Genomic DNA, 22,543 nt, shown 5'->3' with positions numbered 1-22,543 from the left:
ATTTAATTGCATTACAGAAAATAACAGACTTTATCACAATATTCTAATTTTCTGAGACAGTCCTGTAGATATAACACATATTATCAAGAGTCCTATAAAGTTTTTCTGCATCAATGTAGCTGTTTTTTCTCTTTCTAAAATTGGTTAGTTTAAATGCATTTATTCAAAATCTATATATTTCAATTTATGTATTTTGTTAAATAATTATAAATACATTAGCTATAATAATAACATTAAAAATGATATACATTATGTTTACGTTTTAATTTTTCTGCCATCTGCCAGTTTTAAGTCATATTTTCCACATGCACTACTGCAACAGCATCACTGCGATTTTTTTTATTATTTTTTTTTATCACAAGGTGGCACTGTCTGATGTCTGTTTTTAATAGTTGTTGAGCTCAGCTGTAGTCTACTACACAATGTAAAAAAAAAAAAAGTAATAATGTCAACTTGGTGTTTTAAAAAGGGCTGACTCGAGGCCTTTTGTCATTAAAAACACTTGTGCGGGTTCACAGTTATAAATAGCCAGCAATTCTTGTATTGTACTGAAAAGTGGATCCAATTTCAGACTGCTGATAAAAAGTTTTGTGGTATTATTCAACAGCACTGGGGTGAAAACTCCTCTCAGAGAAAGTTTTGGCACAGGCCGATGCATCTTGGCTTCTGCTCACATTCCACAGGGCTCGACCCGGGGAAGCGCCGCAAGTCAGTGCGCCGTGTTGTCACACAGTTGTGCTCGAACCCCTCCAAAGTTTCACCAGTCTTCTCTTCCTCTTCTTCGCGCACACCCTTATTCTTTCGCGTCTGTAGCCGATTCCCCCTCCTGGCTTGCGTGTCCATTAACCCCCCTACTCTCTTCCTCTCCATGTAATCAGCCTCCCCGTGTAATCCTTGGCAGAGGAAAGTGACCCCAGGCCCCCCCTCGCTCGTCCAAGTCCAACAGCCTATGACATCATGTCTGGTTGCCAGCAGCAACCAGACAGCCGGGACGTGACTGTGGAGTGCAGTGAGCTTCAACTAACTCCCTTGCTCTTTTTTTTCTCCCCCTAGTGTTCTGTCCTGCCCTGGCCTTTTTTTTTTTTTTTTTTTTTTTTGGCCTCCCTCCTCTCCTCTGACATTGCTCTGCCTGCACCGCTCACATCTCACCACCAGAGAGCTCCTCAGACCGCTTATTTTTTATTTTTTTTATTAACCCTGACTCGGCCTTGGGGTGGACCAGTGAGCAGACAGAATTGACAAAAAGTTAGGAATAGTACACTTTTGAGAGAAATTACAAGATGAGCCTAAAATGCAATATACATATAAACTTGAAACTTTCTCAAATCTTTTGAATGCACATTTACAATGTTTTATGTTTTACTTTTTGCTGTTCTCGAACAAATCCGGGCCGATTCTCATTCCGCATTTTGACAAATCAGAAGAATCAGACAGTCAACAATAGATGAATTTAAAAGTGCACCTTCAGTTTTATTTTTTTTATTTTTTTTATTAAAACTCAGTTAAGCACAAATTTTAGATATTTTGGAATTTTGGAAAACTATATTTCCTAAAAACAAAAGGGAACTTTTGGTTTCTATGAATTTCTTAAATACATTTTAATGACCCTGGAAGGGTCCCTGACCCTTATGTTAGAATTTTAATACAAGAATGTATATTGACTTGGATAAATAAATAAATAAATAAATAAATAAACTTACATTTTAAATATATTTTCAATAAAAGTATGCTTAAAAATAATTTAATAAAAGTTAAGCCTTGGAGCTGATACTTAAAAAAAAAAAAAAAAAAAAAAAGTCAACATTTTCCTTCTGGTAAAAATAAATATTGTCTCCAAATATGTTATCGGCCTTTTGACTACTATTAATCAATATCAGTACTAGCTATGGGGGACCCCCCCCCCAAAAAAAAAAAAAAAAAAAAAAAATTGGTGTTACTCTACTGAAAGGCCACAGGAAGTCCGCCATTTTGGTTCGAAGTCGACCCTCTCGGTTGCCACCAAATTTGAGCCACATGCACTCGGGCTACACAACAATTCAAATTTGAATTATAATAACAATTTTGGCTGCAACAATTAATTTAAGAGATCAACATCTGATGTCTTTGTTTGTTTCAGAGAAAGTGACAAGATGAGCATATTTATTCAGTTACCCTTGGTAAATTATTTTTTTTTGGGGGGTAATTGTATTTATTTTTTCTATTATCTGTCATTTATTCTAAAATAATAATTTATTTGAAAGTTTTAGTTTGCACTCTTGTTGAAAGTAGTGCAATAAAAATTACAGACGTTTTCCCTAACGTGATATAATTGATTTGAGATTACAATATTGATCAGAATAATCACGATTAGCATTTTGACCAGAATCGTACAACACAGCTGTACAAAGCTAAGTTGTCTTGTTAGGACTACGAAGCTCAGGACCACTTGATACGAACACTTGGGCTGTGGTGAAAATGTGCTCGAGTGGAGATTATTTTATTTTTCAAACGTTGGGTAAGCGAATGTAGAGGATAATAAGATCTCGGGAACAGATGCAAGCTGTCGTCAGGAGGGGGAAAACGAAGGGGCAAGAGTTTTGGCACGGGGTTACTTGTTCATGCGTGTGTTCGATGCATGCTCAGACACATTTGGACGGGGCTTGAATGTCCCCTCTGTGCCAGGGGCTGCATCTGTGGAAGAGCGGTGCAGGTGGGGAGCCGGAAAACACGGGGAGGGAGCAGCAGGAGGGGAAAAGCCGAGGGAGGGGCCGGGGAGCCGGGTGCGGGAGGGGGGGTGCAGATTGCTTCCATGTGTGCGTAGGGAGGACGGCAGAGTGGAGTTGGCTGCAGGCAGGTGCGGTTAGCCCCTAATGAGAAAAGTTGTGTTGGTGATGGAGGAGGCCCAAGACACTGCAGCCCAGCGGCAGAGCGCAGCCAAGACGAAAACCACAATGGAGTGCGCTAGTGGCCTCACACGCTGCTCTAATACACACTGTGGGGCCTTGTGGAGATAAATCAACACGGGTCCGGCTCGAGCTAACTGCCGCTGTTTACATTCACGGCAGGGAAGCTACCGTCGGAACAGAAACTGTAAACTGGTACTGAAACTTGAGGCCTTCGTACGAGCACGACGCGCATCAATGTAGGTGGCCGCTGACCAATATCAAGCCCATTAGAACACAACCCTGCGGGCATTTCACAGCAATGTCTTGGATGTGGAAAGCTATGATGTCAATTCAAACAAGCGCCGTGTCTGAGCTAATCATTCGGCTCGGCAAAAGTGCTATGAACTCATTCACATCAAAGCGAAGCTGGTGAAATGAGAACGTTCAGATCTTTGGACAAATCACACACAATTCCATTCCAGTTCACAACAACTATATGCTGCAATCTTTGAGGTGACTGACTGAAAGCAGCACAAAAACGGATCATGTTGACCGTGAGTTAGATGTGGTCCGATTCAGGGGCTGCACCCTCGAGCAGTGATTTCCAAAACACTTGTGATCATCAAGTGTACAGATGGACATTAATTGCATTAATTGGCCCGAAAATTTGCATTTGTTTATTCCAAATAATTAATTTCTTTATCTATCTACTCAACTAACATATTGTGACAGGGAGAGAGCTACCCGGACTTACAAGTGACCTGACTTAAAAGTTGTTTGATATGAGCGCCGTCATTACTACATGAGTTGATTCACTGGCTATAATTGAAGGTGATTTTAAGGTTGGGTATTGTACAAAAGGGAACAAAACAAGATTAGAAATTCTGGCATGTCATAATTTGGACAACACCACAGTTATATCCCACATTTGATGCATTTAAGTTCTGACTTGTACTTTGACGTTTATATCCGTCAATGGCAGTGAATGATTTTAAGTAAATACGTTTGTTACTAATGCATTTTAAAAGCATGATGCAGTCTGTGGAAGACTTCTTGGTTGCTTCAAACCCTTTCCTTTATGTCAGTATTCTGGGTGGCTACATGTTAGCAATATTAGCCTCATGGAAGGAAATCTTAATTTTGATGTGCTACATGTCCAAACAAGTGAAAAACCAGTACAGTGGGGGGTCCTTGGTTTCGGATGGTTACGACATGAAGAGCACAATGAAGTAGCTTGTGCAGCAAAGTCTTCAGGCGGCACAAGCAGGCACGCTCAGTTTCTGTTATACTGTTTTTGATATAGATACTGTAATTATGACTCATTATGTAGGTTAATGACATCTGTTTTTTCTTGCCCAATTCATGTAAAATAAAGATCACATTTCCGGTGCAGGACAGTAGTCATGCGTCCTTTTGAAATAGTGTGAAAAAGGAAAGTCCTATCCAATTGGGGCAGCCTTTGAATGAAGCCTCTCGATTTGGGTCACAACTAATGATATCCTCATGGCTGTGAATGGCCCGCTTTGTCCCCCGGAAAGCCACGCGGGTGCATTTTGTTGACACACAAGTGTCGCAGTGTGCATGCTTGAAGCGAGTGATGATGCGACAGAGGTGGACGGCCGGGTGGGTGTTAGTTGAATGAGGGATGCTGGCAGGGTACCTGAGTCTGCTGGGGGATATTCAGAAAGTTGTCCCGTGTTCCGATGCCGACAAACCGGTTGGGAGCTGTGGAGCCTGGCGTGGAGTATGCTACAAACAGAGAGAGACAAGTGTGTACATGCTTTGACACAAACACATACACACCGAGCTCACGCTAGAGTTTGGTGCTCTCATCATCATTATTTGAAGAATTTAGTCAGCTTAAGTGGCATGGCAATGGATCACTGTCAAATGAACTATTGGGAAAAGACAGTAAGGGCCGGTGAAACTGACGCTCTCTTAGTCATACGGATGATTTGTTCGTGTTGCGGGCAACTTAATTGTTATTTCCCTTCACTTAGCCATGTAATCTGTGGTTGCGCAGGGGATGTCGAGTCTGTAATGAAGAGTGCGAACATGAGGAAGCCATTTCAAATAAGTCACTAATGATCCTCAGCAGCCCCTGGGCCCGTAATCATACAAAACCACTGAGGACCCACTGTCGACATAATAATAGGGCGACCGGCAGAAGAACCGGATTCATCACCGGTGGCGAGCGAAGCTCCGTTTACAATCTAGCGGCTTGAAGAGGAGCGGGTGACACCGGGTGCTGATGCCACAGGATCAAATTTAGGGCAGTTGTGTGTTCACTGGACTCCAGCGTGGCTGAGTGGAAGTGACTTGAGGGAGGTAGTTGGGGGGGGGGGGTGCGGATGGCTGGGGGTGGGGGTTAACAGTGACAGGGCATGACAGACAGTGAGTGCGCCGTTTAAAAATGGATGTGTTTCAAAACCGCACTTGCAATAATCTTTGAGAATTAGAAGTGGAAGGAAAACCCAAATGTGACAACAGCCACCGGAGTGAGAACCAAAATGGGTGAAAAGGGGTGCTATTTATTTATATGTCCATATAAATAAATAATCAAGTGACGTGTCAATTGGAGTGAGCAGAGAACGTGAGGAAGGTGGGGGGGGGGGGGGGGGGGGGGGGGGATGACAGGACAGGAGGAGAGAAAGTCAAAACAAAAAAAAAAGGATGAGAAGGTGCCCCGGTTGCTCCGTTCGGCGCCCCCTCCTGGAGTGCCTCTCCCATGGCCCGACTCTTTCAGCGCACCTGCGTTGGGTGCCACCAAGCAACGCCTCAACACTCCTCTCCCCTGCTCCCCCAGTGTACGACTAAGCCCCATCACTCGTGTTTAGGTTGTTCTCCATACATTGCGTTTTTGATGTTGTTTGTTGTTCTTAATTATTGTGAGATCTGTGTGAAAGTGACAAGGGGATTGAGTGCGCTAAATTAGGGCACGATGGTCTTTAGTTTTCTTTTTATGTTTTTTTTTTTTTTTTGGAGTCCACGCCAACTGCCCTAATTTTGTTCCCCTACAAAGGAAAAAAAGAGAAACAAAGGGGAAAAGAGCTGAGAATATATCAAATAAAGCAAAGAAAGCAAAAAAAAAAAAAAAAAGAAATAAGAGAAAGGGGCGTATCGCTTCTGTGAGGATGACATGCGGGGGCCTGTGTCGATCAAAAGCTTTTTGGCTACAGAAGCGACGTGCACAGGGGCCCAGCATTGATCCCCCCCCCCCCCCCCCGCAAACTACACAACCCAACAAAGCCAACGAGAAGAAGGAGGGGATGGGGGGACCACAGTGCCTCTTTGCGGCGCTAGCATGAAAAGCAACGCTAGAGAGCGAGAGAAGCTCGAATGCAAGACGGGGAGGGAATGAACGCAAAGACACGAGCGGAGAAAGAGACGCTGAAGCTCGGAGCGAGGGAGAGAGAGGAAGGGATACACAAGTGATGGAGAGAGGACCTCTGGTATGGCGAAGGCGTGGCGTCTAATCGTTTTGGACCTTCTATTGTGGTTCCTTCAAATGGTGTAACTCCAGGGGCTGCTGAGAGTTGGAGCAGTTTTACCATCTTACTGGAAGCAGCTCAAGCCAGACTATGGAAAACTATGTGTGTCTTCTTCATGTGAGATTTGATGTAGAAATTCAAGGACCCCTACGAGCCAATTGGGGGAAATAAGGTGAAATATACTCTTAAAAAAAAACCTGACAATTTGGTTTTGGCATCCAGGATAATTCTGCGGGGAGACTGGGGGCCGTTAAGGGGGGGTTTGTGGAGGGGAGTGGGAGTGACTTACACGGTGATGCGGGTGAGCTGAGTCCACCGTCGGTGGGCGTGCTGATGCTTTTAGAGTCGGGCATGGGGAGGGGCACGGGGCGTGCCACCGGGGGTGGCGGGGGCAGCAGGAAGGAGCCCGGCATTTTGCTCTGGCCACCTCCATTAGGCTGCAGACGGACCATATAGACAGCGTGAGCAGGACGGGACGCGCCCCCCCCCACCGCCCGACATCACATATGGGGCAGGCGCACCACACCAAAGTGACGACCAACACGCACACGCTGACCCATAGATGGCAACAGCGCACACACACGAGTACAAGTACGTACTTTACACACGAGAGCAAGGAGATACACACAAACACACACACATATAACCTAACAGTAAAATGACCAATCGAGCCAAAAAGAATGAAATACGTAAGAAAAGAAAAAAGGTGTAGAACATCTGTTCACAAGGGAGGAAGTAGACAAGGTAAGAATGGTACAGTTTTCTCAATTAGTGATGTCATAATGTGAGGATATTGTGGAAGTGCATGTGCCTGTTCCCGCACCACATATGCGGTCTGTGGTGTAACGTAACACGAAGGCCAAGTTTACAGTACGAATGTACAGTCCAAGCAACATCATATTATGCATGTATATTAGAGCAGTGGTCTTCAAACTAAATTGGGATCCGTGAGCCATAACATGGGGATTCGCAGGATAATTTACAATGTGAGACAAGGCAACATATTAGCAGCCTGGAAGCATATTTCTCAGGTGAAATATTTCCAACGTCGATTCAGTGAATCACTGCTTTGGTGGGTTGCAAAAAATCTCGGGCAAATTGCTAAATTGAAAAGGCTGACTGTGCTTTTGAAAAGTAGCTCCGGAACCCTGTTGTTAGTGAAAGCAGTGCACATCAGCAAGCAACAATGGCTAAATATTAGGGGTGTCAAAATGAGTGCGTTCATTTTGAGTTAATTTAAAATTCCTTTAACACCACTAATTTTTTTAACGCGCGATTAATAATCACCCCATACTTGGAAAGCCTGCACTGGGTGAATTCCAGTCGCAACGCAGCAGACACAGACACATCCACGTCAAAATTTAGCAGTAATGCATTTAATAATGCATATATTTGTGGAGACTGGGGTCAAGTTGTATTTTGCAATTTTAAAAATGTGCAGAATTTCACGTTACTTAATGTTAATGATTAGATAGGTCTTAATAAGAAAATAAAAATGCATTGAGCTGTCATCTGCCATCTAGTGGCAGAAAAATGACCTCAAAACAAATCAACATCACACCTTTTTTTTTTTTTTTTTACAGAACAGTGTTTTATTTGTTTTAACTAAATATTATGAATTATTATGAAATTACTCGATCAATGACTAAAAGTGGCAGCCATATTTTTATTAGTTTAATTTTTTTTCCACTTTTTATGTTAACAAGAGTAAAAAATAAAATATTTCATGGCGTGTTTTTAATATACATTTAGAACAGATATAAAACTTGTGATTAATCATGAGTTAACTATTTAAGTCATGTGATTAAGTAATTACGATTAAAAAAATTTAATCGCATGACACCCCTACTAAATATATAACTGAATGAAAGTAAACTAAAAATGCATTTGGTTCACATGCTTTATGAACCGGTTATTAATATTTAAGTTGAAACAAAAAAAACCTAATAATAAATAAATACTTATGGGGCATGCAAGGACGATCCATAAAAGAACGGCGCTTTTGCACTTTATCTTAATCCTGCAGCATGTTTTGTGCAAAAAAATAAAAAATAAAAAATACATCGTTCCCTGCAAGAGATTTAGTCTCATTGTTTGGGGCCCAGCTGCCTCACATAGAATGACAGCTGGAATGCGACTGTAATTTTCCAAGTGTTTCCATGGCCGTTTATGGAGCGCTTCTAAACAAAGTTAAATTTGACCCGCTGTGGCTTTGCTGCTAACTCAGCCTGATCTTTTTCTCTTGCATGAGCTACATTTACTGCATCCTCCCATGACACGGTGGGGTCACAGCGGCTCTGACCACAACACCAGCCTTGGCATCCGGTTTAAGGACACGGTCGTTGTTGAAAGAAAAAGGAGGCCTTTTTCATATGTATTTTTTGCTGCAGCTGGATTTATTTATTTTTTTTTTTTTCGGGGCTTGTAAAAAATGTTGTCACAACAATCATCATACACTGACCTGCAATAATGACTAATAACCCTAATATGTCTATATACTATATTACCTTGATTGACTCACAACCAATTAGTCAATTGTCCTCTTTCGAATTATTTTAATGGGATGAGCGAATCGTTTGTGTTCATGCCAGTGTTATATTGAGCAGAATAATGGAGGTCTGTGCAGTTGTAGCACAACATTCCACAGCTGACGCCATGTTGTCCTCTTTTCAACAGCAAAGTCTGCGATTGCAACATCATCAGCGCCTCTGCTGGTTGTGGCCAAGCAGTGCACTTCATTTTTTTTTTCCTGTATGTCCTTCATTTTTCAAGTTAAATGCTGTGTTGTTTTTAAAATGTCAGTTTGACACCCATTTTCACATCTTTCAGCTCCGAAACGCTGTTGTCACATGATGTTAAAATTATATAATTAAAAAAAAAATGTAGTCTTGAGAACATGAATGTTCAACTCCAATCCAACTCATATATTATAGTTTCCCCTCAGCCATTAACCCCATCCCCGTCCTTCACTTACCTGCGCGCTGGGCTGTCCTGTGCCGTCGGTGCACACAAACTGCACAAACTCCTTAAGCGGGTCCTGGTGGTGGTGGTAGCGTATGGTGGGGTGGGTGAAATAAGGGCTGGACTGCTGGATGATTGAGGAAGAGGGGAAGTGCAGGGCTGAGGCTGAGGCACGGGGGCTCCCTGCGGAGATGAGCAGGAAGCGGACAGCAACAGGATGGAAAATGTTGGGTTAAAACTACAATCAGATATTCTATTGTTTCAGCAGAGATAATAAACATACAGTACATTGCACAGAACGACATACAGTGTATTCCATGCTAAGATATAATAAGACATATGCTCAAACTAAGCGGCGGCCATTATGTATAATTTTGCCGCTCGGGCCTATAATTGTTCTGACACAGAAAATAGCTGTGACGTTCTCCTGTGGTCGGCTATTGTGCAACATTTGGCCCCGTTCACTTGATACATCAGCCAACTAAGAAAACACACTTTCCTCAGTCACTGTACGTTTGTATATTTTTACACCTTCTGCTGCCTCACAAAACCGCTGAGGTAGGAAACGGCCACATACAAACACACACTGTGATTGTCCCACTTTTTGATTGGTTGTCAGTGAAGGTGTAATCAATCAGCGGCGTAGCCTCGCTGTGCGGTTCTCCTCCGTAGCTTGTCAGAGGATCTCCCCTCCGCTCCCAAATGGCCACAAAACACCTCCTGGAGACATTCGTCAACCGGCCAGCCAGCCACGCGCACACGCATACACACACTCGCCTCCACTGTTTGTCTGGTCGGCTACAATTCTATGGCGTTTGCAATTTGGCACGGCGAACAAGAGAGACAAGCTGCTAGGTGAGGGGAGCCTGGCGAACAAGCATCTGTGATTGTGTCTGTCACCTACTGTCTCTTGTGTGTCGCAACTCACAAAGGGCGACAAGGCAAGTTGGTCAAACTTTCTGCCTTTTTCGGTTTTTCTCAGTGGTGGGAAGGAACAAAGAACAAACACTCTGTGGCTGTAGTTTAGTAGATTTTTTTTTTTAGGTACGTGTAATTTAATTGAGTATTTATTTTTCTGCATTTATGGATATCTATAACTTCTACTCCTTTGTCAAATATAGGCTTGTTTCTTTTATACAAACTGATGACCCAATGTAAAAAAAAAAATAAAAATTACAGTAGATGGCAGTATACACGCACAATGAAAAATATGGTAGCTTGCGCGATGTAAAAATCACATTAGGAGGCTCACTGAATAATAATATTGTGGACTATAATCGTAAAATAAACACACAAGCCAACTTGAAGTCACTGGTGGGGACATAATGTGACTGCTGACTGGTTGCCCAATTAAGTTACTTGGCAGCTCTAGTTCTATTACGGTGGGGGAGGGGTGACTCCTGCCTGAGGCACAAGTGCATCATTGGGAACCGTTTTAGCCACACCCACCAAAAAAATCTGAAAAAAGAAATGGTTGCTATATCTCCATAATTTAGGACTAAATAGTTCAAAGTCTTAGCATGTTTTGAGCAATTATTAAACATATTTAAAGACAAACCTATGATTTAATTTCACACGGTCTGTACTTTAATTTACATATTGCTGTCCTCTTAAAATAACTGCCCAAGTCATTTTTTGGTACTTTTTTTTTTTTTGTCTAAATCGATGATGATGCAAATGGTTAAATCTTTGGTGGTTCCTGAAAAATCTGAAATAAAAAAAAATATTTGAGTCTGTACATTTACTTTTTCCATTTTTTTAAATTTTTTTTTATAACACAAGTATCTGTACTTCTTAAAGAGTGTGAGTACTTTGGCCATCTCTGTGTTTTTTTCCATGCTCGAGTTAGCACAGGGCTCAAATTTTGGGTTCTCAACGTACATGCATTGGCTGCGTGTGCGTAACGGCAGCCACAATGGCGGTCTCTCCAGACGAGCGTAATCAGACAGCAGTCTGCCTGGCATCTCTCCATGTGCGTCCAGCGCCAACAACGGGACATAAACAATCCAGCACTTAGCTGTGAACGCTCTCACACTCGCGCTACACAAGAGGAGCGAACCGTTTCGACGCGTCCAAGGTGGGCCATGGTAACGAGAAGCATCTCTCTGTGCATTCACATCTTTCTTTTCACTCCACTCGCCTGTCTTCCTCCAGGCACTTTATAGAAGCGAGGCCTCTAAGGGACATTCCATTTGGACTGCAGCCATTGTAGCGCAGACAAGAGTGTAAATTTACACACGCACACGCGTGTGTGTCTGCAAACCAACGCGGGCTCAAAACACTGCCTCATTACAGCCTCTCTATTACGCCAAAAGCACTCAGCTAACAGTCCAGATACACAGTTGCTTCGACTCATTTGGAAGTCAATTAAAATGCAACGTTTAATTTCTTGGACTTGAGCAAAACATGCTCAGTGGTTGAAGGCGCGTCCTTGAGTATACATTCTAAATATACCTTTGGGAGAGCTGAAAGTAAAATTCAATACGCTGCAACACGAGGGCATTGAGTGCAAATGACCTTTACATGGTAGGTGCGGTTTGGCCGCCGACCAAGCCGTTCCCTTTGAGAGTCAAATGGAATGAGAGCGGAGGACGTATTTATGCCTTTGAAAAGTGAGCCCGCCAGCCTTCGGGGACTTGTTGGCAAAGTTCACATTGGAGGGACGTTGGGAATTCTCAGAGCGGAGATGGAGAAACCTTGTAGGATATGCTATTGGAGCAAAATGCTCCGAGGACAATTTGCCCTTTGTGCCTCAATCAAAAGACGTCACTGGAAACACACTAAAGGAATCTGCGCCGTTCTGTGAAAATATGCTCTCATTAAAACGAGAAACAAGGACAAAACTGAACATGTTGAGTGGAAAAAGAGAGCTGACTTTAATTCACATTTGAGTATTTTTCTCTCTCCAAATGTGTTCCATGTACAGTGCTGTACAAAAGTCTTAGCTCGTGCACCACTAGTTTTTTTTTTTTTTTTTTGTTTTGTTTTAATGACCATGTAAAAAATAACCATAACATTGTAAAACTGTTGTAGAACTAGGGCTGAATAATTAAAAAAGTAATAAAAATAAAATCTAATTGCAATTTTTCCCCTCAATAATGTGATTGCGATTTAATGTGAGATTATTTTTTCCGGTCTTCTCATGTTTTTGTTAAACACAAGCTATGAAGGAATTTGTATTACAATAAATGATCAGATTTATTAACTTATTTGCTCCCAAAAACATATCAACATGTTATATTTTAAATATTGCCATGGTCCCAAAAAATGTATTTACACTTTTTTTTTTTTTTTTTTTTAATGCGAGAGCATACATAAGGCTTTGATGCAGCCTCTGACCTGAAGAGGTCGCTTAAAGCAATGGTTTTTATTACAAAAAATGGTCAGCAGGTGGCAGCAGAGTATAAAACCAGGGCCATGTAACAACAAGCTCTTTTTCCCAGTGTTAATAATGATGAAACTTAGCTTTACTAAAGTGCTAATTGCTGCAAAACAGAAACAAACACAAATATACTTTATACAAATCTTTCTTGTGGTGGGTTCCATGCTTTTATAGCAATATACCACAATATTCTGTGGGTCTTGCAAAATCAGTCATAATCCAGTAAAACAGCCGGGATCAAAGGGGGTTGCTTCAGTGAAAATGTCTGGGAGTGAATGAGTTAATCATAAATGTTTTGGTCTTTTAGTATGCTTGCACTTAAATAAAGGCAATTGAACCATGAATTAATATAAAAGACAGATAGTTTACTTATACTATAATTAGGGTTGTTAACTAACTACGACATATGACGTGTCGAATCATATATGTTGATTGCGGATGGGGGCGGACAACGAATTGGTATTTTGCAATTACTATTCATCGATGGGAGGAGTGTGACGCTTAGCCTGGAGGTGGGGTAAGAAAAGCCTGACAGCCCACCAGGCTTATAATTGGGGGATACCTGTATAAATAAAGCCTACAATCTGTGATTTAAAAATTGCTTTCTACTACATTGTTAAATTCAATGAATTTAGTCCTAACTAGAACACACATAGCGAGCATAATTACACAAAACTGACCAAATCTATTTCAACAGAACTTTGTAGAATGGTGGTGCACGAACCAAGAATAAATCATTGCGTTTTGGTGAGGCTGTGGGTAAAGATGCAGATCCAGGAATTTAGTCACCATTTCACATCAATGGAATGGAATGTTATCTAATATAAATCTGTTCATCATCTTCCATGAATTATGGACTAATGAATGTTTGTAAGCAGAAGTCTGCTTTCCATTGAGTGGCATTGTAGTTATCGTCATTGTTGCAGTGCTCATCTGTGACCTCAGGCCCAGTACTGTGCACACATTATATTCATTGCATGAGAATATAACAACTCATGTGCCATACAGACCACTAACTCATAATCCAAACATGAAATCCAGTGGTGATAATTGGATTAATAAGCACGGAGGCAAAGGCATGGATGCAGCAATGGTACCATGCAATGACAGTATTAAAACAAACAAGCACAACGGTGATGTTAAAAAACAAATGTATGGATAAAGATAGACTGAAAGAGAGAGAGAGAAAAACTTAGGGCAGCCATGATGGTATAGCAGTAACATTGAACATGTGAAACTCAGCAGTTGCAACTGCGGGATTGGAACATTTTGGTGGAATTCCTTTGATTTCGGGGTACAATCTCACTTTGCTTCTCTCTCTTTTTCAGACTGGAATATGAGGGGAGGGCGGGGGGTATTCTCGGCTTGGTGGCAGGGCTCTCTCACCTGGTCTCACTCCTGCCAGCATGGGCAGCGGGTGGTGTGTGAACGCCATGCGGGGGGACCTCTGGGAAGACAGGGCGTTGAAATCAAACTTCCCCGGCTTCTTAAGTGAACCAGGCGAGGACAGTCCTGGTAAAAAAAATAAAAATAAAAATAAAAAATGGGATCAACAAAAAAAAAAAAAAAAGTGGGGAGGAGAGTGGGAAAAAGAGAGGCGGTTTTAATCAACAATTTGCTTTTTTTATTTATTTTAAATTATGTTTTTATTCTTAATAAAGGGGACTTGATTTGGGGTGATGGATGTTCGTAATTGACTCTCATTGATTTCAAAGAGCCAATCAGAAGGCTCAATGCTGCCTGATTGACTCATTCACAAATCAAAAAAATAAAATAAAAAAAAGATCAGCGTTCTTTGTGATTCCTGCTGCTGCAATAACTCATTTGGATAGAGGATTCCCAGCTCCCAACTTTGAAGTAATGGGCCGGGCAGTATTTTACAAGCATGTCTTCAAAAGGAAAAAAAAATGGGGGGAAAATAACTGAAGCCAATATCAAACTAGCCTTTGTTTGAGAGCCAAGGCACATCTGTAGCAATAATAACCTCTAACTGTGCCACTGTATGTTTTCTCTGTCTCCTTTCTCTTTCTTTGGCTTTCCTCTGTCTTTTTCAGGTGCCAGCGCCAACGCGGCCACCGTCACAGCCGCAAGTCAGCGAGTTGCGGGTTTTGGCCGCTGCCAGGCCCGCAGGCTGGCTGCACGAGAAGAGGGCTTCATTCAGAAATAGCACAAAACTGTACAGTATGGACGCGGCAGCTGCTGAGTGCGAAAGACAAGCAGACGGACAGAGGAGACGGCGGGAGGCGACAAGCACGTGGGAGACATGAAAATATGCGAGGGAGCGGAAAGCCAGTGAGAGAGCAAAGCAGAACCTGTGAGAAATGCAGCAGTGTTTTTGTTTTTCCATGCGTTGCTCTGACGACATGTATGAAATCGGGATGTCATAAGATGTTTGCATATGCTTATTATCTGGCGCGCGCACATGTAACAACATAAAAACAGAAAAAAAAAAAAAGTATTGTAGGGTTTCTTCTAATCTTCCTGACGACTGAGCGATATGATAATGTTTCGTCTTGCAAACTTCTTTTTTCAGGCTCCGGTTTTGTCGTCTATTTTTGTGGCTGCTCCGCATCAAACGGAGCATTAAATATGATTCCTCCTCCAGCTGGAGACGTGTGAAAGTGGATGGTAAGCGTGGGGGCGTGCAAAAACCTTCCCTCCCGGTGTGAAAGAGTTAAATCTCGAGCAGGTGGGAGTGAATATGTGTGAACCATTTATGTCTTCGGCAGACGTATATTTCTTTTTCTGACACCCCTCCTCTCCCCCTCCCCAACTGCAGCAGGAGTATGTGGGAGTATTGTGCTGTCAGATACATTCCAAGCATGAAGACCAAACTCGGATCCAGCTTCTGACACCAACAGTCAGTAGTGATTTCTATGACAATCGAGTGTAAAGTTAAAAAAAAAAAAAAGCTTGGGAATGACTGAGATTTGAAAAGAACATTTAGCAGTATTATAGCACAAATGTCAATGAAGTTGACGTCCAGAAAAAAGCGACTAGACTATGAAGTGGGATCCTGCTTCTGACACCAACAGTGGAGCCCAACCCACGACACCCGTAGGACCGCCCCTTCATTTGAATAACATTTCGATTTGACAGGGCGTCTGCAGCATGAAACAAATAAATGTGAGAGCAGAGCGTTTTTATTTTTTTTATTTATTGACATATTTAATTCTATTTATATATGTATTTTTGTATTTATGTCAACATTTATTTTTAAATTTATTTTTTGAAACTCATTTTTTATTTTTGTATTTATTTTTACACATATATATATATAGTTGTAGTTGTTTTGTTTCCGTTTATATTTATGTTTATTTAATTTTTGAATTATAATTTTCAGTTTTGGTCCTCCATAACAAATGAATTGGTTACAAGTTATTTCATAAAATAAAAAATAAAAAAAACAAACAAACGAAAAAGACAGGGCTTTGCCAGCTTCTTGTGGCAAATGCATGAAATTATGAATAGGACCACAAATCTGTGGGGGAATCACAGCAAAAAATCCAGTGTTAAATTTACTCCCATCGAGTTAAATCGACACTTTAAAAGCAGGTAAATATTTAACACTAGCAGTTAAATTAGCACTACAGAAGTAGTGATATGCAAGAACAAGAGGAGGAGGAAAATGGCAGTGATGCATCCCTCTCAAAATGGAAAAGTGCAGGTGTGAAGGCGGAGTTAATCGAACACTCTGCAGAGTTCATCTTACAATAAGTGATCAACTCTGTGAAATAACACTTATTCTGGATACATTTTTGGAGTTAAAATTAGCTCCCAAAAATGTAATTTTAAGACTACAATTTTTGCTGTGTTAGTGATTTGGTGTAGCGACTGAGATTTGAAAGAATATTAGCAGTCCACACGGTACATATGTCAATGACGACTTCACTAGAGATTATTTTGACACATTCCTAATGGTGGGAAAAAAAAAAAAAACAGGATCATGAGATTTGAAAGAATGTTTAGCAGCATGTATGCGCTTAGCGTTGAATGAAGCTGACGAGCAGAAATCATCATAAGGAAGATGGGGAATCCGCTGACGACAGACATCTGGGCCCTTAAAACGCCAACGCTACCATCAGGAGGATGTAAAAGAAAATGTCTCAGCACTTCAGAGACGAAGCCGTCTGCCAATCTGGTTCGCATGTGCGCTTGTGCCACAACTGCACTCTTTCTCTCCTGGCAAGCTTCGGCGTTCCACTGGCACCCAATCAAGCGCTCCCCTGATGACCCTTCTGTCTCTTTGCACTAACAGGCCTGCCACCAGATGCGCCTCTGAAGCACTCAGATACACTCGCGTACGAACACACAATTTGGAAGGGGTGGGGAGAAAAAAAAAAAAAAAAGACACTTGATTTGAACACGTCAAGGAAAGCCAGGGAATTGTAACTTTCGGGACTCCAGCCACGCATCTACGTTCCTGACATTTCACTGAAGCAGCGGGGGAAGCCCACCCGGTGTTTGATTTATTTAACAATCATTTGGAGCTAATATGAAATCATGGTTGTTTTGCCTGCCTTACACCCCCTCGCCTCCCTTCCCTCCATGAGCCCATGTGGAGCAGATGTCTCCGGCATCCTCCCGGATCCCAAGGCTATACACACAGTCATTCGCCATCTGGGACCGTGCTTCAGCTGTGCGGGTGCGTGTCTGTGCGTGGAAATCTACGGCGTGTATCTGAATGTGACAGTGTACCAATGCGCCTGACGGATTTGTGCGCTGTATTGGTTATTCCGAGACGAAGGAAACTGCTGCGAGTGGATGCGCACCGAGGCACACCTGTCCGTGTGTGCTGGTTTTGTTTTTCCTTCTCCTATGTGAGCACATGGTGTGTGTGTGGACGTGTTTACATACCCCCACCTGGACAAGAATTCCCAGATGAGATAGCATTTAGCAGGTGGGATCCTTCGGAAAAATCGGATACACCCTGTACCAAAATCGCTCATTGTCTAGACTGATTCTCCCCTTGTGTACCACACCCCTCAATCTTTCTTGGTTGTCTTTTTTTTTTTTTTTATGAGTGGTGAGTGATTTTGTCCAGCAAGGCTATTTCTTTAGTGAAATTGTATGAATTCATTCCCAATAGTCTGTTCTTCTCATTTCATTTATCTTGACTGCACTGCACTTCCAGTACGTGCATGTGGATGCCATATTTTTTGCCCAATCAGATTTCATCCTCTGTCTGCTGCCATGTTAATCTAATCTACCCAGGGCCTTTATGTACAATCAATAGGGCTGGCCGATGCAACATAAATTATATTAGCAATGGGAATTAGAGTTCAAATTCATCCTCACAAGGCCAACGAGCTGGCTCTAAATGAAGTCAGCATTTTTCTGTCTTCTGATTAGCTAAACTTGTTACAGCCGACTTTCACGAGCCAAACACAGACACCTTCTTAAAATAATTCTCTTTTTTTTTTTCAGATTTCCCAGGAAACACACAAAAAAATAAACCAATTGCATCAAGACGAGAAGATTTAGGCAAAAAAACAACAACAAAACAAAAAAACAAAAAAAACAACAACAAAAAACAGGCAATTATTTTAAGAGGGTGACTATTTGGAATTAATCAAAATCAGCACAAATCAGGCTACAGTTAAAGAAGGCATGGCCAAAGATGCTGCTTGTTACACATTTAAAAAGTTTGCAATTCATCCATGGATTTATTAAATTAACAGATTTTCTCATTTAGACAACTGCAGAGAGCAACTGGTGTCATATGGTGTTCCACAGGGCTCACATTTGGGGCACCTGTTGTTTTTATGCTATTAATTTATCGTTTTAAACGGATACTTCACTTATTTAGCCCATTATAGCAGTAAAAAGTTAATATTTTGTCTGTAATTCATTTGATACTTTCATTTTTTTCACATACAATTAGGACCTTTAAGAACACATTTTGCAACTTGTCGACTGAAAATGACATCACAAGGCCTCAGGTCACCAATCACAGCTCACCTGTTTTCTAGGTTTGGTCATGTGACATTCGCAAGCTGAGCTGTGATTGGTGACCTGAGCCCTTGTGATGTCATTTTCAGTCGACAGCAAGTTGCAAAACTGTGTTTTTAAAGGTACTAATTGTACATGAAAAATCATGAAAATGTCAAATGTATTATAGGCAAAATATTAATGTTTGACTGCCAAAAATGGCAGTAAAGTATCCCTTTAAGTGTCTTAGTTTTTATATGGCTGATTTTTACTTTATATACAGTACTTTGAATGCATCTATGGTTGTTTTATAAATAAATTGAATGTCTCGCAAAAGCAAAGTGACCAGTCCAGGGTGTACCCAACCTCTTGCTCAATGTCAGCTGGGATAGGCTGCAGCTCATTTGTGACCAATCCGAATGAGCTCAAACACAAGAGAAAATTGATAAATTCCCTTTGTGTTAATATTAAAATGTAGCATTTTCTTTTCAAACTCAATCAATACGGTGCCATGTCACCTCTTGAGGGGAAAAGGAAAGCATCTATTTGAGGGAATACAGTAAGTGGTTTCCACGTCTCAATTCTGCAGACTCATTAGACCAGGAGGTGATACACAGACAAGGGAGAAACAGACCGTAGCGAGCGAGAAGTTGGAAATTGATGGGAGGTGATGCTCTGGAGCACCAAACGCTGCCGCGGCCCTGCTGAGCAGCAGCCTCTTAATTACATCTACGGCTAAGTGGAGCAGCAGCGGCATCGGAGCAGCCGCTGAGGCTCCAGTGATAAACCCAACCATCGCTTTTGGCTACGTCCCTCCCCAGAGTCCTTCCTGCTGTACACATTTTCAATTAGACAGAAGGGAGACGGCGACGGAGGGCGGAAGGGAGTGCAAGGAAGCAGGAGGAAGGGTTTTACACCTCTGATCCGCAGACGGTAAGCGTCTTAATGAGGGATTTCAAGCCAGGGGAGGGATGGCGAGACGGAGAGGTGAAGGCAAGGCGGGCACCTGAACACCTGCAGGGGCGGGGAGCAGAGTAAGCACGGGTGTTTCGGCGTGTGAACGTCTGCCTATGGAGGGGGTGTAAAGTGGGCGAGCGGCGGAGGGGCATCTGTGCAGGCGGACATTATGCACGGGTGTGCGCGTGAAAAGACGCGGGACCTGTGGAAAGTCTCTTTATACATGTCTGAGTCACGCGCCACGTTCAAGCCTATGCATGTGTGCGTGTGTGTGTGTTTTTATGCATGGTGACATCTGTTGGTTAAAATGACACTGGGAGGGCAGGCAGGACTTTGGAGAGAAAGCCAGGGAATTTAAGTGAGCTGTGCATGTGTGACAAAGAATGTAAAACTTTAAGCGGATAATCCTGGAAAATCCTGCTACTTAACCACAGAGAAAATGGGAGAAAAAAAAATATCATCAGCAAGATATAATTCTAATATCCATAACTTGAAATAATGATCTTTTTCCCTTTCATTGACCTTACATGCAAACAAGCATACAAGATATACACAGAGCAATGAGTGTGCTAAAAAAAAAAAAAAATCAAATATGTAAGTGTAATCAATGTTGTTCTAACCATGGTAAGGAAACTGCACGCCTTCGTTTTCATGTTTTATCTTCCTCTCCTGCACACTGGCCAAATGGTGCTGCACTGAAAGTGGAGAAGGGTATTGTTAACAATGAGGAGATAGGGAAGAAAGAGAGAGAGAGAGAGTGAGACAGCAGATGGGGGGGGGGGGGGGGGGGGTAGTGGAGAGGAGGGTTAAGAGTGGGCATTACGTTTCATGGCTTTGTGATCATGAACATGTACTTATGTCATTAGAAGTTATCAAGAGGAGTAGCAGCTTTACTGTATTGTTGGGTGGGAGGGGTGGAACTAATGAGTAGGGTGATGTACAAAGCAGATCAGAGAACTGGTCGTGGTTACAAAAAAAATAAATAAATAAAAAGAAGGCATTCAGAATCATTGGACAATTTTCCTGATGTCAAGAACACAACACTTCCTGAATTCAAGGCGAAGAGAGCCAGATTTGATGAAACGGCGACGCTCCCTGTTCATTTTGTTGACCAGTAAACCTGATACCTCTATCTTGAATTTAAAAGAAAAAAATAAAATAAAATCATGCATTGTTTTTCGATAAAGGAGGGTTTGGTGAATGCACATAAGAAACTGGTGGGGTTCAGTACCTCCAACAAGGTTAAGAACCACTGCTTCTTGGCCTCCATTATATATATTGAAGTTTTTACTTTTGAGACAATATGTTCAATTTACTAGCTTTAAGAAGGCATCCTTGAGAGAGTAGCTTATTATGATATTGATCGCGATTTTTAGTCAATTTTGGATTATGTGATAATCATTTTTAAAATCAAGCATTCCAATCAAATATTCCATCACTGGATAAAACCCAAGTTGTGTTTTTAAACAGTAACCTGCATATGAGGTGCAGGCATTATTTTTGTCAACTTGGAGTTACTATCCTCACATGCTACATTCAAACTGTATTTGTGACTTTGAGTGTGTATGGCTTTTAAAGGCGGGACTTGACCTGGTGAGTGATGTATTGCCGAGTGAGTATTTGTATTGGAATCGGTCGGGAAAAAAGTGGGATCGAACTTCACAAATTCAACCTCTGCTTCTTACAGAGGGATGGCCAAACTATTTGGATTTTCTGAATTGTCACTGTTTTCATTTTGTCATGCACACCATTTAGGAGTGGAACGTGTACTTTATATCGTAAAGAGTAAAGGCAGCGGTTAGTAGGACTCTGGCGATGGTGGGTGGAGTCGGGTGGGTGATGTGCGGTAGTGTGAGGAAGACTGGTGATGCTTTGCTTTATGGGAGAGGGACGTGTGAGGTGTGTCAAGGTGGTACCTGCATCCATGTCATTGGGCCACGCGCTGGATTGGGAGGAGCTGGCAGCGGGCGAGCGTCCGGGATAGAAAACATCATCTGTCGGGCTCTCCATCTCACTGTCGTCTAACGACTTCCTCTTGGTGGAGCTGGTTGGAGAAAAATATGGTACTGACGTGAACGTCCGGATCGAGGTCCTAACAAATGTTGAATCACAAATACCGACGCACAAGGTATGAAAACTACAAATGAAACATTAATAAATAGAAGAAACAGTTTGAAAGCTGGATTAGCTTTCTGGATGAGTGCGTTTGTGTGCAATGCACAATTAGTTGTGTGTCTTTGTGGTTTTTTTTTTGAAACTACCTCCGCGGAAGGTTTGCGTACAGTTCCACCTCAGACCTAAAGTGACGGCAGATGACAAGAGGCGAGAAAAGGAAATATAAGTTAAAGAGAGACAAAGAGGAAAAGCAGAGAGAGTAATTGCATGATTAAAATGCCACTTTTACACTGCACAGTACTGACTACGAAACGGGGGAAAAAAATACTCAAAGCATCAATCAGAACGATACACAAACAATGGAGGAAAAGTAGCCTCTCTTGTATTTACTTTCAGTAACGAGAGCATTTTTATCCAAGAGGAAGCTGAAGGCACCCAGAAAGCATAACAAAGTGGAGCTAAGGAACAGCAACAGAGAAAGCAAACATTCACGTGTGTTTATTTTTGTTATTTCGAGCCTCAAACGTTACACTGAGGCGGCCATGAAGAATTTACTTCATCAATGACAGACAAGCAGTTGTTCATAATTGGAACTTTGTCTTCTAGTATTGTATAATACCTACTCTTGCCAATGGAAAAACATAATGGCAAGCCATGTAAGGCAATGGTTCTCAAAATGTGGATTAGGAGCCTTCGGAGGTCTGTGAGCTGTAGATCGGAGGTTTGCAGATTCATTTGCCATCAATGAGTATGTGGTATCATTTTTAAAAGTACATACCTACAAATCGACACAACCAAGTTAGTTTTGGGACAGCTCTGGTATGATGGTGATGCATCATATA

At 41.9% G+C, this 22,543-nt stretch overlaps 1 protein-coding gene across 16 annotated transcripts in view; it reads right to left on the bottom strand.

Annotated features, from left to right (window-relative positions):
* The window catches only part of nfixa (nuclear factor I/Xa), a 142,693-nt gene that overhangs the window by 6,987 nt on the left and 113,163 nt on the right, over window positions 1–22,543 (bottom strand). For 4 of the 16 annotated variants that reach the window (XM_077523146.1, XM_077523148.1, XM_077523150.1 and 1 more), the window contains 7 exons: window positions 21,848–21,883; window positions 21,503–21,630; window positions 20,207–20,281; window positions 14,085–14,210; window positions 9,330–9,499; window positions 6,645–6,792; window positions 4,525–4,613 (listed from right to left, as the gene is read on the bottom strand). In XM_077523146.1, the coding sequence (XP_077379272.1) occupies window positions 4,525–4,613; window positions 6,645–6,792; window positions 9,330–9,499; window positions 14,085–14,210; window positions 20,207–20,281; window positions 21,503–21,630; window positions 21,848–21,883 (772 nt within the window). The remainder of the gene's footprint in view (window positions 1–4,524; window positions 4,614–6,644; window positions 6,793–9,329; window positions 9,500–14,084; window positions 14,211–20,206; window positions 20,282–21,502; window positions 21,631–21,847; window positions 21,884–22,543) is intronic. The other 12 variants (XM_077523152.1, XM_077523149.1, XM_077523147.1 and 9 more) reach the window with 12 other exon arrangements.

The sequence above is a fragment of the Festucalex cinctus genome, chromosome 6, assembly GCF_051991245.1.
Source record: "Festucalex cinctus isolate MCC-2025b chromosome 6, RoL_Fcin_1.0, whole genome shotgun sequence".
NCBI lineage: Eukaryota > Metazoa > Chordata > Actinopteri > Syngnathiformes > Syngnathidae > Festucalex > Festucalex cinctus.
The sequence above is the reverse complement of the archived record's forward strand: the minus strand, read 5'-3'. Positions and strand labels throughout refer to the sequence as shown.